Source organism: Molothrus ater, chromosome 5 (assembly GCF_012460135.2).
Source record: "Molothrus ater isolate BHLD 08-10-18 breed brown headed cowbird chromosome 5, BPBGC_Mater_1.1, whole genome shotgun sequence".
Lineage (NCBI taxonomy): Eukaryota > Metazoa > Chordata > Aves > Passeriformes > Icteridae > Molothrus > Molothrus ater.
In genome coordinates, this window is record NC_050482.2 from 13,008,294 (window position 1) to 13,021,367 (window position 13,074).

The 13,074-nt window shown below is 39.3% G+C and overlaps 1 protein-coding gene across 2 annotated transcripts in view; it reads right to left on the bottom strand.

Moving 5' to 3' along the window:
- The window catches only part of RELN (reelin), a 284,743-nt gene that overhangs the window by 32,496 nt on the left and 239,173 nt on the right, over nucleotides 1-13,074 (bottom strand). For both annotated transcript variants that reach the window (XM_036400286.2, XM_054514804.1), the window contains exons 41-45: nucleotides 11,130-11,359; nucleotides 8,200-8,420; nucleotides 7,073-7,220; nucleotides 3,525-3,783; nucleotides 2,035-2,284 (exon numbers count right to left, since the gene is read on the bottom strand). In XM_036400286.2, the coding sequence (XP_036256179.1) occupies nucleotides 2,035-2,284; nucleotides 3,525-3,783; nucleotides 7,073-7,220; nucleotides 8,200-8,420; nucleotides 11,130-11,359 (1,108 nt within the window). The remainder of the gene's footprint in view (nucleotides 1-2,034; nucleotides 2,285-3,524; nucleotides 3,784-7,072; nucleotides 7,221-8,199; nucleotides 8,421-11,129; nucleotides 11,360-13,074) is intronic.

The window sequence follows — 13,074 nt, forward strand, 5'->3', positions numbered from 1 at the left end:
CCACCTAACTCAAGGCACCACAGATGAAAACACAGAGCCAACATTAAGTTGCCAGGATTAAATCAAGACAATGTGTGTAGCTGCAGCATGCAAGAAAATGATCTGGCAGCACCATGACCACCAAACTTTGTTTTTCAGGCTTGAAGAGTGAGATTCAGCTGGATGTGATTGCTGTGTAAAGCAGAGCAACACTCAAATTCAAACTTTTGTCTCTGTCACAAGATGGCTTAGTCAGCCTTCCACCCTTCCTGCAGACCAGCTCATTTAATTATTCAGCACAATTTTAATTTGAGTTTGTTAGTCAGTGAGCTTGTTTCCATTCAAACACAGTCTAGCCACATTAAACTAATGTATTCATTTCTCAGCGAAAATCAGCAATTTCATTGTTTTGATGTTTATGGCTTATAAGCTTTTATTACGAAAATTAAAGGTTAGTCAAGCTCACTAAATACTTCAAGTCAAACTTTCATGCAGCCATGAAAATGTAAATAATAATAGGTGCAGAGCTGGTACATGAAGTAAATGTTCCAGCTGCTAGGTACTCTGGCTGAGCTGGCTGTATAAAACATGGAGCGTGGTTGCAGTGATAGGGGTGATAAATCTGTGATCTTCTTTTGATTACTAACAGACCCATTTCTTCTACCCTCGTGCACAGGGAATGACCCTTAATCACCCAATCAGTCCTACTTGATGTTTCAGCACAGAGGACAGTGCTATAGAAATACAAGGACAAGTAGATACAAACAAGGGTAAGTGAGTTTTTAGTGTTAAATTTCCCTCACCAAAAGAAACACTTTTCTCATCATGACTGGAAGCATGATTAGATAGTGTCCTGCCTAATTTAATATGAAGTTAAGATAATGATAAGGGTTGTAGACAAAGAAACAACCCCCCCCCCAACAAAATAAGGATCTGTTTCTTTGCCAGTATATGGCTCAGTCACCAAAATGCATCTAAACTTAGCAGAGATGATCTCAAGATACCACAGTATTCTTAATAAAAAAAGAAAGAAAAATGTTTAAGCATGTAAGTAGCTTCAGATTAGCAAAATCAGAGAAGATAAAACTGGGTCTTCATATAAAACCTTTTTCCATTTTTATATAGAATTGTAGAGGAAAATTCAGCAACCCAGTAAATTAACACATACCACATGATGCACTGTATTGTATTCTTGTCCTCATTAAAAACACCTATACCTCAAACCCCTACTCAAAGAGGAAGTGTAAAACAAGCATTAAAAAACTTGTTTTTAAGAAAAACCTATTTCCCGTGTGCCCTAAAATTCACATAATTTTGAATTTCCATGTGATGTGTATTTGATGTGATGAGTACAGAACATGTTTTTATTCATTTATATATATATGTATATGAATATATGTGTATATACACATATAAAAGCTGTCTGTGCACTCAATAGACATCCTATAAAAAAAGGAAGCTAGGTAATTAAAAATTGCATCATTATGTATACATAAACAGATGTATACACATGTGCCTAGTGTATATGCACACATTTGTACATGGAAACATACAGGTCTACACACATTTATTATTTCATATGGACAATATAAATTTTTGCAGTTGATGCTGCCTTAGCAAGTGTCAGATGTATGTTGGTATAAATGATTTCTTAGATATATGGGTACAAGTGAGATCAGAACTGACACTACACTGAAAATGCAAAATCACAAAGCAAGAAACATATGCTGGAACACACAGCTGCTTATTATTACAGCACCACCCCAAGCAGTGGACATTATCTACTAAATGGATTTTTTGAGTAAGGCAGCTGTTAGTCTTTTTCTGAGATTGATTGAACTGCAACTTAGATGCTCACAGGGAATGATTTACTTCAGTTTATCTTAGGCTTCAGACACCTGGAATAAAAAAGCTGATGTTACAATTTCTAACAGGAACATGCAGCTTTCTTTTGTTTCTCAGCTCTTGTTACGATGAATAATGTAACCAGAAAACAAGTGAACTTTCCCTGCAGTGGAGGAAGAGGAGTGGCAGGGATTACTAAGAAGTCATTACCATAACAGGAATCTGTGACAGAGCAGGAAGCTGCAAAATCTATTTGCAAGAAAGAGTCTTCATTGACAACGATGTCGGTGGTGACGACGTAGCGGGTGCTGGCTTTCTCAATGAACACCAGCGCGTCCCCCGCGGAGCCGCACACCGGCATCTTCGTCCCACCAGGGTGGAGCAGCCACTTCCTGCTGTCCAGCGTGGTGAAATCATCTTCCAGTACTGTATTGCCAGAGATGTTTCCTCCTATAAGAATCTGAAACATTAGGAAAGAAATTGTTATTGAAAAGGAGAAATGTCTAGGAGTCTTCACAAGCATATAAGTGACATAGCAACCCGAGGAAGGAAGATTATACTCTGTGTATTTATTCTGCTGGTCCAAAATTGACAACATTACTTAGTAGAGAATTTAGGCCATGAGAAAGGGGAGTATCTCCTTCCTGTAAAGGAAAGAGATTGGCTCAGCTGTACAAATCTAAAATTCAGGGAGGTGACTTCCAATCTCAATGAAGTAAAACTGCTCACAGAAGAAGTGTTACCAGAAACTAAGTCACTAGCAGAACAATCACTAGGAAAGTGATTGCACTTTCCTAGTGATTGTTCTGCTCTTCTATTATCTGGTGCGCTGCTATCAGATTGTGTCTGCTGATAGAAGTGGGGAAATAGCCTCTGTTTTGTCACTGACTAAAACATCATCGTTTTTCTCTTCAATAGTAAGCAAGATAGAATTATTTTTCATTTCTTATTCTGAATTCAGTTTCTGATTGCTCTGAACAAATATAACTACATTCAATGAAGATATCGAAACAATGAGTGTTTTTTAACTTCTAAACAGAGGGATGGGAAGTAAAATTTTGTAACCACAATATTAAAATGACTGCTCAGGTTTCTCCTAACAATCTGAACTAACTTCTTTAAAAAAGAATAATAAATATTAAAGCAAATTGTACTTGGACAACCAAATGACACTACTTAGAGCATAATCACTTTAGAGGTAAATCATTTGCGATTTTTACCAAGTCATACAAAGTAATATAATAATCTTTATAACAGAAAATCCCAATATGAAACTTTATTTTCATAAAATTGATATTGATATTCACAAGATTGATATTTTTCTATAGGCTTTTTCTATTACATAATACCAAGCCAATTACAGATTTGGATACATTTTAAATGAAGGTTTTTGAAGTTTGAAATCAGACTTGCATTCTGTGTGGTAAGGCGTCCTGCAATGTGAACCTGAGGCTCTACACACGTGTAAAATACTTTCCTAGAATCAAAATTCCAGGAAATTCATGGAGCAATCAGTGCTCCATGGAAATGGCGCATTAAAACCATGAGTTCATCAAACAGCAATTGTGCTCTAAATATCTTTTTACTAAGCATTTTTGCTTGTCTCAGTGAAACGATACATGCCAGAAAAAGGGAAACATTAGGACTGAATCCAGTCTAAGACTGTGTTAAAAGAAGAACCACCCACAGGGATTGCTCACCTGGTCGATGACCCAGGGGCTGTAGAAATGCCCATTCTCGGATGGCTGCCACCAGCGAAGCCGGGTGGAGCTGGAACGAGCCTTCAGGGGAACCTCCAGGGCAATGTAGCGTCCCACGTTGCTGGAGTTGCTGAAGAGGAACTCCTGGAGAAGGCTCCACGTGAGGCCCCCATTGAGTGAATACTGCAGCAGCACAGGCTGGCTCCTGGGGTCAGGCACCCCCTTGCCACATCCCAGTCTCATGAAGAACTGCACAAATCTAACAGGAAAAATCTTGCCACTCACCAGAAAGATCTATTTTCAAACAACATCCTACACAGCAAACCAGAGAGCCTTGGAGTTTGTCTACTGACTAGCTCTGTATTTTCTAGCTCTTTTTAAGAGCCATCTTTAGGAGATCTTATGATTTCCTTTCCAAAGCTTCTAGAATATAACTAGACAGACAGGTGGTATGACAAAAATTCATTTTGCCTGTGTGGTAGTTTGCCAGGCATAAGAGGCTGAACAAAGCTGGTCATTTATGTTTTCAGCTTTTGTCTGCACAGCAGATGGTGTTGCAAGTATCAGAAACATAATCCTGGGTGAAATTTTTATCCCTGTATCCCATGAGTACAGATTTTAGTGGCAGAAAAGCAACTGTGCTCTAAGTAGATCATAATTTGCTACGAATTTGCTGAAATGCTTAAATTCAAAATAAGCATCCCAGTTTTCCACTGGCATAAACCAGAGAAAATCTGGACGGGAGAACAAAGCACATTTCACTTTCAGGGATCATTTTGTCCATTTTGTCAGCCTGGGAAATTTGTCTAAATTACAGCGTTTAAATGTGCTGGCTTCCCTGAAGCCAGCCCCAGCCACCCAGGGACAGCAGTGCTTTCATCCCCCAGTTAATTGGCTTCTCCAAAGCTGCACAATGGACTTGTATCAAACTGCGAAATCCCTCCCGTCAGCTGATGCTCACAAATAGCTCCACTGTGCTCTTGGAGTGGGGGGAGCCATGCTGTAATGATATTTACTTACTGGGCTTGCAGGGATATTACAAGTATTAATTCATGTTTGCACAGCTTTTGCACAGCTTTGGAGTGTTTTATCTGTACTAATTATTATTGCGTTAGTGCTGCCTGGCTCACGGTTAAATAAAATGGCGCAAAAGAAGTTTTATATCAAAAATCTTGTTCTGGTTTGATCTGCAGGTAGATCTGCTGGGAGTGGAGGCTGCAGAGATGCTGGGCAGACAAAGCTCCAATAAAATGCCAGACTTACAAGTCAATTAATTCTAGTCCTCACTGCGACTCACAGTTTCCCTTGCTACTAGATAGAGCTGCTTTTGCTATAGATTATATCCACCTCCATGTCCCAGACATAACATATTGCTTGTGCTGTAAAGGAGCACTGGGTACCCTCATGGATCAACATATCAAATGTAATGGATTTGCTTCAGTGCTGGCAAGTCTTTCTGCCTCCTCAGATTTACTCCAACATTCGCCACATAATTCAAAGGAAATAAACCCAGGTGACCTTGTCTCTGTGGCACCTGATTTCTTTGCATTGCTATTCTTACATCTCAGATTTTCCTAATGTAGTAATTACCCACCCAAATATAAGTAACACTATTTTTAAATATCTCCTTATCCCAAAGATATTTTGCAAAGGCTCTGCCTATTTTGAAAAGCAAAGTGTTTTCTGTAAATCTAGTAACACTCAAATGTGTGGATGTTCTTCTAGCAATTCAGAATTGAAACGGATTTGATCAGCTGTGATACCTAAAATATTCTCTCCTTACTGATATTTCATGTGGTGCAGTTTCAGCTACCAGTATCACCATGATGGTGATAAACTGTCCCCTGTGTTAAATTCTTTAAGACACAAATGTGATGGCAGTGGATTTCAGGGTCCACTTGATTTAAATGCCCAGGTGCTGAGTGTGGCTTGCAGCACTGACAGACATGGCTGCTTGCCTGTGCTCTTCAGGGGATCTCCTCATAAAGAAAAGGGAAGTTTTAATGTGACTACCGAGTCTAGCATCCTTAAAAAAATGGTTGTTCTCATCACTTCTGGCACAAATTGAAACCTCTCCCCAAGTCCTGTGTGGAACTTGGCACATCTGTGTCAAAGCCAGATCTGTTGTGCTTTGCAGGTGGTTGACAAAGTCAGTCTGCAAATGTAGAAAAGCCCACTGCAATTGCTTTAGGTTGCAAAAGAGCAGCTCCCAGCAATGCCACTGCAGTGTGCCTTGCTGTTCAGAAAGAACATACAGTTATTTATTGATAACTGTTATTTTTCATAATCATATATACAAGAAATTGTGTTCAGCCTTGTTTTCGTAAGACAGAAGTAATTTATCTCCATATAACACCTTGAGGTCAATATTTGCAAATCCAGCTACAGACCATCATGGAGAAGAGACAAATAAATTATGGTTCTTTGAACATGAGCAATAAGGACAACATAATTTAGTTAAATTATGGAGCAACTTACAAGACCTTTTGTATCTTTTGTTAAACAATCTTCTAATTTCAGAGTCATCTAGGAATCAAATTAGTGCGGAGTACTGGGGTTTATTTTTACCAAGCTCTGAAAAAAGTTTGCTGTGAGGAATCTTACAAATTACAGGGGTCCTTAATATTACAAATCAATGAGGCTTAGCTAAGTGCTGATCTAGAACCTACACTGGTTAGATAATAGGCCTTTCTACTGACCATGAGTCTTTACAATTAAACCATCATTTCAAGCTTCAGTACCAATGCTGACAGGTAAAAAGTAGATAAAATGCCTGTTAAAAAGTTTCCCACAGAACATCAGAAAGAAACAGGGTGTTTATAAGAGACCAGTGAAAAAGTCTTGGAGGAAATGCAGTCTCCCCAAAGTAGTAATACAAGAATATCAGCTAAAATACAGAACAAATTAGAAAACAATGCCTATTTGTTAGCATGCTCACAATTGGGATGGAGTTTATTTCATATTAGTATAAATTTTTTTAATGTCTTGCTTAGCATGTCTCACTCATCGCATGTCTCCTCTGCAGGCTGTAAAGATACACCATAAACTGTAAATACACTAAAAATATTTGGTTTTCAATAGCTGGTGACAGCTTGATGGGAATTTCTCAGTGAATTATTGGAAACAAATGTGCACAATAAGTAAAAAAACAAGCTTCAGAAATGAAAGAATTATGAGATGACAAATGTAAGAATTATACTTTCAGCAGATACTCCTGTTTCAGTAATGGCTCATAATACACCAGACTGTAAGAAAAGCAGAGCATTTCTCTGCAAACAAAAGCTTGCATCAACTACTGAATGTGTGGCATCAGCTTCTGGAATTCTTATTTAAGGGGAAAAAAGCAACATTTAAATGCTTAATGCAATGGTTAAAGTTCAATTTAAATTTAATTTATCATGGTGACAGTGGTTAAAACGGAGCATTTGCTAGTGTGAGTACCACAGAAGATGTCAGCTTGCTTTTGCTAGAGAAACATCACATATGTATCATTCTTCAGTATAGCATTTCCTGAATGAAATCCTGAAAGAACTTTTGAAAGGTGTTACCTGGCTTGTGACAAATCTAGGTCTCGAGTCATCAGCATACGTAAACCTTCTTCGTTAAAGAAAAGGTTGTTTCCTCCAGACATGATACCACATTTCCTTGATGGCTTTCCACCACTCACAAGGAGGAATCTATCCGACTCCAGCTGACCTGAATACACAGTGAATACATATTTATGATTTACTCTGAAGTGCTCCTGCTGCAAGAGTGCTACTTCCAGAGGAAGAGACATAAATTAAAAATCCCACGCTGACGGAGAAATATTCAGTGATTCCAATGCCGTGTATTCTAGAAAGCTGACACAAACCAAAACAAAATAAACCCAGAAGTATGAGATCTGGGATCTTTGTCTCCAGTTATTCACAAGGGTTTTCACCTTTCCTCATTTATCTTAAGGTAACAACAACATACTTGGGTCTATAAAGAAACTTTGGGTTCCAAAGTGGTAGCATGCAATCAAGGGCTGGCAAAATTGAAAATGAGCAGCAGCAGCTGTGAAGGGATGGGTTTGGTTCACAGGCGCTGTTTTATGAAAACACACTCCTCTTGCTGCGCTTGCTAGCGGGGGAAGCCTCAGAGGGGTTTCAGAGTTGTATGCAGGGATGCTGTGTGCACCCAGGCACACAGGAGGCTTTGAGCTCCCCCCTGCCTTCCCTCTCTTGGGGTCTGCTGTGGCTGCTGAGCACTGGCTCCCACTACTGAGACACTTGGTCTGCTCTGAAGCCATGGTTGCTGTAGTAGGGCAAGTCAGATTTCCCTTGTAGTGAGAAATGACATGACCTTAAAGCCCTCTGCTGTTTGCCTCGCTTGCAAATGCTCTGTCTATGCTACCATCAAAACTACCATCAAAACATTATTTACTTCCAAGATTATTTTCTACATGTAGAGTTTCAGGAAGTTCTCTTTCAATGAAGATTTTGTAATCCAGCATTAACAGCGCATCAGGCATTCACAAGTGGCACTTGCAAACTGGCATCTGAACTACTTGGTTCATGGGAATACCCCCATGGCATAAATTCTAACCAGAAGCATGCAGAGGTGAGCAAGGCTGTTCTGTTTAACCCCTTGAACCCTGGGTTGCACTGAGATGGACAGGCAGTATTCAGAGGCCCCCTCCCAAGAGAGGTACCTTCGAAGTCATCCTTGAGGAAGTCAGCGTTCTTGGTGCTGATTTTGCAGGTTGGCCCCGAGTAGCCGGGGTCGCAGATGCACCTGGTGCCGTTGATGCAGCTGCCGTGCCCGTTGCACATCTCCTCACACTGGGGACCAATGTACACGTTGTCAATGGCCCAGGTCACAGGCTGGGATCCAGCAGGGTAAAATCCTTGGTACCACCTGAACCTCGCCAGCCTGAAAATGGCATAAAGTGTACTTATTTTAAATTATAGTTCCATCTTTTTTTTTTTTTTTTTGTATTCCACACATATACCATTATATGCACATATATATTATTCTTATTATTCTTTCTGTCAGAACTGGCTTGATAAATATGTTAATTCTAGAAACTGACTGCTAGATCTAATTCCTTCAGTACCTCATGCATCTTTATGTTGACATTCAACCCAAGTACTGACAGAAATAAAAATAACACTATTCATTAGCTGTAATCTCAAAACTGAATGACAGGCATGATTTTCAAAATTTAAAATCCAGCTACTCTTAACTCCATCATTCATGGGGAAGATCAATGGCCATGGTCTGGTGGATTCCCTTCTGCTTTGGTGTACAGTGTGTGAGTCAGACATGGCCACTTTCACCCTCTCCTGGAGAGTGAGATTCTAATTCATGCTTCCATTGTGCCTCCAGCGAGACTACCTGTAGGGGTGGAGTGGGAGGATCTCACCCTCAATTACCCAGAAAGGAAACATGATCTGTCATGTCACCAGGTATTCAGCTTGCTTTCGGGCAGCTTAATCTTAAACCAGGCTGATATTGCAAGTTGTTAATTTAAACTATGTTCTCCTTTGGGTGCTGTCCTGTCATTTTTCATTCATCTCCTAAGTGCTACTTGCATCAATGCTGCATATAAAAAGGAACCAACTGGGGAAGGAGGGAAAACAAATTGAGATGAGGAAAATACTTGAGAGACTAATTTTATTCCCAGTTGAGAAAACGTTTTAAGGGAGGAAGGAAACCAGAAGATTGAGAAGGGAGAAGCACTTAATTGCCTTGTGTGTTTAATGTGTCTTGTTAAAGACATCTAAATTCAGCAGGCAAATCAATTCCATAGGTAATTGTAGCTGACAAATTTTTTTCCTTGATTTGCTAAAAAGAAATTTTTGTGAGGGGATTTAGGTAACAACCAATAATTGATGGGTGTGGACACTACTAAGTGTCACAAGAAAGATGCACAAGAACCAGAGTTCTGCTGGAAGTCAAAATCATTGACTTTAGCGTGCCCTGAAGGGAAGGACACAAGTGTGAGGCTGGAGGTGTGGTAAGCTCCTTTTGAGAGTAGACCTCTGCTCCACAGGCTGGATTTTTTTTTCTTGAGACAAGTCAGCTCCTCCTCTTAGGGTCACTCCTGGTGAGGATGAACCATGACTTGTGTCTGGAGCAGAGAGTGAACCATTGCTTATTTGGGGTTTTGTCTCTGGCTCAACAGGCCCTGGACCTTTCCTTCAGGACATAACTGGAATACTAATTATTACTTACAGCTGCCTGCTGAGAACATATATTAATTTCTAAAATTACATATGTAGTGGAAATAACTTAAAATGTCTTCATCCTCAGTTAAAATATAAAACTCTGCACATGGGGAATGGAAAGGCTGGGGGATTTTTTTAGAATTACACAATGAGGAAGGTTTGGATTTTTTTCTTGTTATTCCAGTAGATTCTGGTGGAGAAATCCCCCTTCAGCCCTCTGGCCCAGTGATTTAATGCACTGCATGTAAACTACTCTGCACTGCTGGGCTTGGCTGGCTGTCAGCCATGGGCTCCTGGCCTGGTGTGTTGGGGAAGAAATAGGAAGGAAAAACAGGATAGAAGCACTCAGGAATGGGGGACTAAATCAAAATCCTGGAAGGTTTAAATGAGTTAGGAGTCTGCACAGTCAAAATTTTTATTTGGAGGGATGCATTGATGGTTGGCTAAAGGGTAAAATAATTCTTTTGCTCAAAACCAGGAAGTACAAGTGAGCTGCTGAAAGAGATGGTTACCTATTGCATGCTTGAAATGTTAACTGTCATAAACCAGAAAACTCAAGTTTAAAATTTAAACATTTCCTTAAATTATTAAACAATCAGTCTTTCCAAACTTGGTTCTTATTCCTTATATAGGTCTTTTCATACTTTCAGAGCACATATGGGGTCATTTATTTACTGGAGGACCCATTGACTGCAGTAGTTTCATAAATACTCAGTCTCGTATCTGCATAGATTCATAAAGTCTCATAGTTGCATAGCTCATTTTCATTCATACATGCTACAGTTTAATCATTAATGGTGTGAGCTTTTACATAAAGTGAGTTGATGCTAGATGACAGTTATTCCTGAAAAAGTAAACAGTAGTCTTTTTACTTGAAAAGTTACAGATTACTGTGCCTGCTAGCACATATTGTTTTTCTATGCTGTGTTATCATCCAGCCTGATTGACTGAGACATTATTTAGATCAGACCATTTCTTCATACTGAAGTAGAATCAAGCTTATACTAGCTCACATTTTACTGCATTTTCTTATGAAGCTCAAATTTCATGCAAGAACATCATCAGTGAATTCAAATGGCTGATGCAGTTCTGCAAAGAACACTCAGAGTATGCTAAGAACAGTCAGCTTTGTGTTAATTTCAACAAGCAACTCTCTTCTATTAAATTATCACTAATTAAATAGAAGGTAATAGGAAGTTGCCTGTGGTTATTCTACATCAGCATTAGGCACAATATGATTTGGGGAATCACCTGAACACTAGCTAACATTCAGGGCAAAAAGCAGAGAAAAATTGGTCATTTGGTCTGCTCTAGTGCTGCAGTTTTTATTCACCACCCTTGTGCTGGGTGAAAACCAGAAATAAAAGCAAAGCAACGAGCAGCTGGGCAGGAACAGGAGCTGGACACTTACCCACAGAGGTGCAGCTTTCCAAAGTGAATGACCTCCCTCCTCCAGCCCTGGGTAGTGCCTGCGTAGTAAGTGCTGCTGGGGTGATGCTCAGTGGAGCAGAGGGAGCTGAGGTGGCTGCTGCTGCTGTAGCACAGGGGCAGCAGCAGGTGCCAGGTGGCCCCCAGGTCTCGTGAGAACTCCAGCTTCACTGGGTCAGCAGAGGAGCTGTCAGTGGTGCAGCCAATATTGATCTGGGGGCCAAGGCATCAAACACAGAAGGTGACACAGGGCAGACTGTGGCACTCCCAATCATTCTTCTGCCTCCCCCATTTGGTATGGTATTTGTTTAGCTCAGCAAAATGGTGATTTGGGAACCCACTTAACAACAGGGATGATGCACTCAGGACAGGCACATGAACAGGAACTCTTGCACATTGCTCTCCTGTCCAGGAGTATATCACACCATGGGTTATGATAAAATGAATGTGATAAGAATTCCCCAATAACTTCTACCTAGAGAAAACCAAAGTTAGAAAGGATAGCTGCTAACATTGCTGGAGTAAATGCACCAGCTCTTGCAGTCCTCTGGCAGGTACTGAAGTAATCACAGCATCAAGAAAATGTGCATTATTAAAAGCAGAAATATTAAAAAAAAAGTTAAGTGAAGCATTAACTTTTTGTTAATGCTGAGCTGTTAATTGCTGAGCTGCACTATGATCCTCTTTTATGTTAAATATGAAAAAAACCCCCAAAATTTATCACCTCAATATATTCAGCTTTACACTCACTATCTATTTGTTCATGTATAATGGCAAACCCTAGAGCATCATAGCTGGACTGCATTTAGATTCAATGTCTTAGTTTGGCAGTGTCAGACCTCTCAGGGTGTGCTCACAAGATTCCTGATATAAAGAACAGTAGAAAAGGCAGAACATGAAAACCAGTTCTACTACTAAAAAACCACAGACTGTTCAATACAGAATCTGAGACAATGCGAGTTAGTTTGTTTTCCTGTTACACTGATATTTAGATCTTCATATAATTTCAAATTGCTTTTGTAAAAGAAGACAAATTAGTTCTTTACAGAATGACTGTCATATAAAATAAGATGTACTGTACTTAGCACTCAACAAATAAAAACCAATTGCTGATTGCAAAGCCTGCATTAAAACTATGTAACATTTTAATATTTTTATATATCTTTTTAGCAAAAAAAGTGTCTCTGTAGCATTCTATTCTGTTAAGAAAATCTATTTGTTTCTAAAACACAGTAATGCTTAGAATTGTGCATGAATGTTGAAAGTGTATCCTACACTGAATTTCCTTCATCACTCTTCAGTGCACATGAGTCCCATCAAGCTACATTTGACTAGAAGGGTTGTCTACTCATCTGGAAGCTTAGAGAGATGCTTGACCCAATATAGGTTTTGACTCTTGAGACACAGAGAGAAACTACTGCATTATGCATAACTCCTTCATTTACACTAATGTTCTCAAAAACGTGAGCTGAAAATGATGTTCTTACCACATATGGAAGTAAACATGTAGATTTTATGAGTTAATGCTATCAAGGCTTATGAATATCTTAAAGTCACCTCAAACATTTTTGTTCTACAGGCTGTAATCTATATTTTAAAAGAGGAAATGGTTTGCATTCAATAATTTATGAATTAGTTGCATGACAAGTTGAAGAGTGCATGAGTATACAGCTAAACCTAATTTTCTTGGAAAACCCTTAGTATAATTTTAGTAATTTTTATAAACTCCTATCATTTGCTGATTATTATGTAGCTCATATTAATGCAACAATATGCCACATTGCTGTTAAAAGCAGCCTGGTAACTCTGGCATGGCAATTTATGTGCCAGATTATTTTCCAGTTTCTTAATGACAATATAATGACCTCTCTAAACTAATAAATACTAACTGGTTACTCCCATCAATAGCTGCCCCAGGCAATGCACAG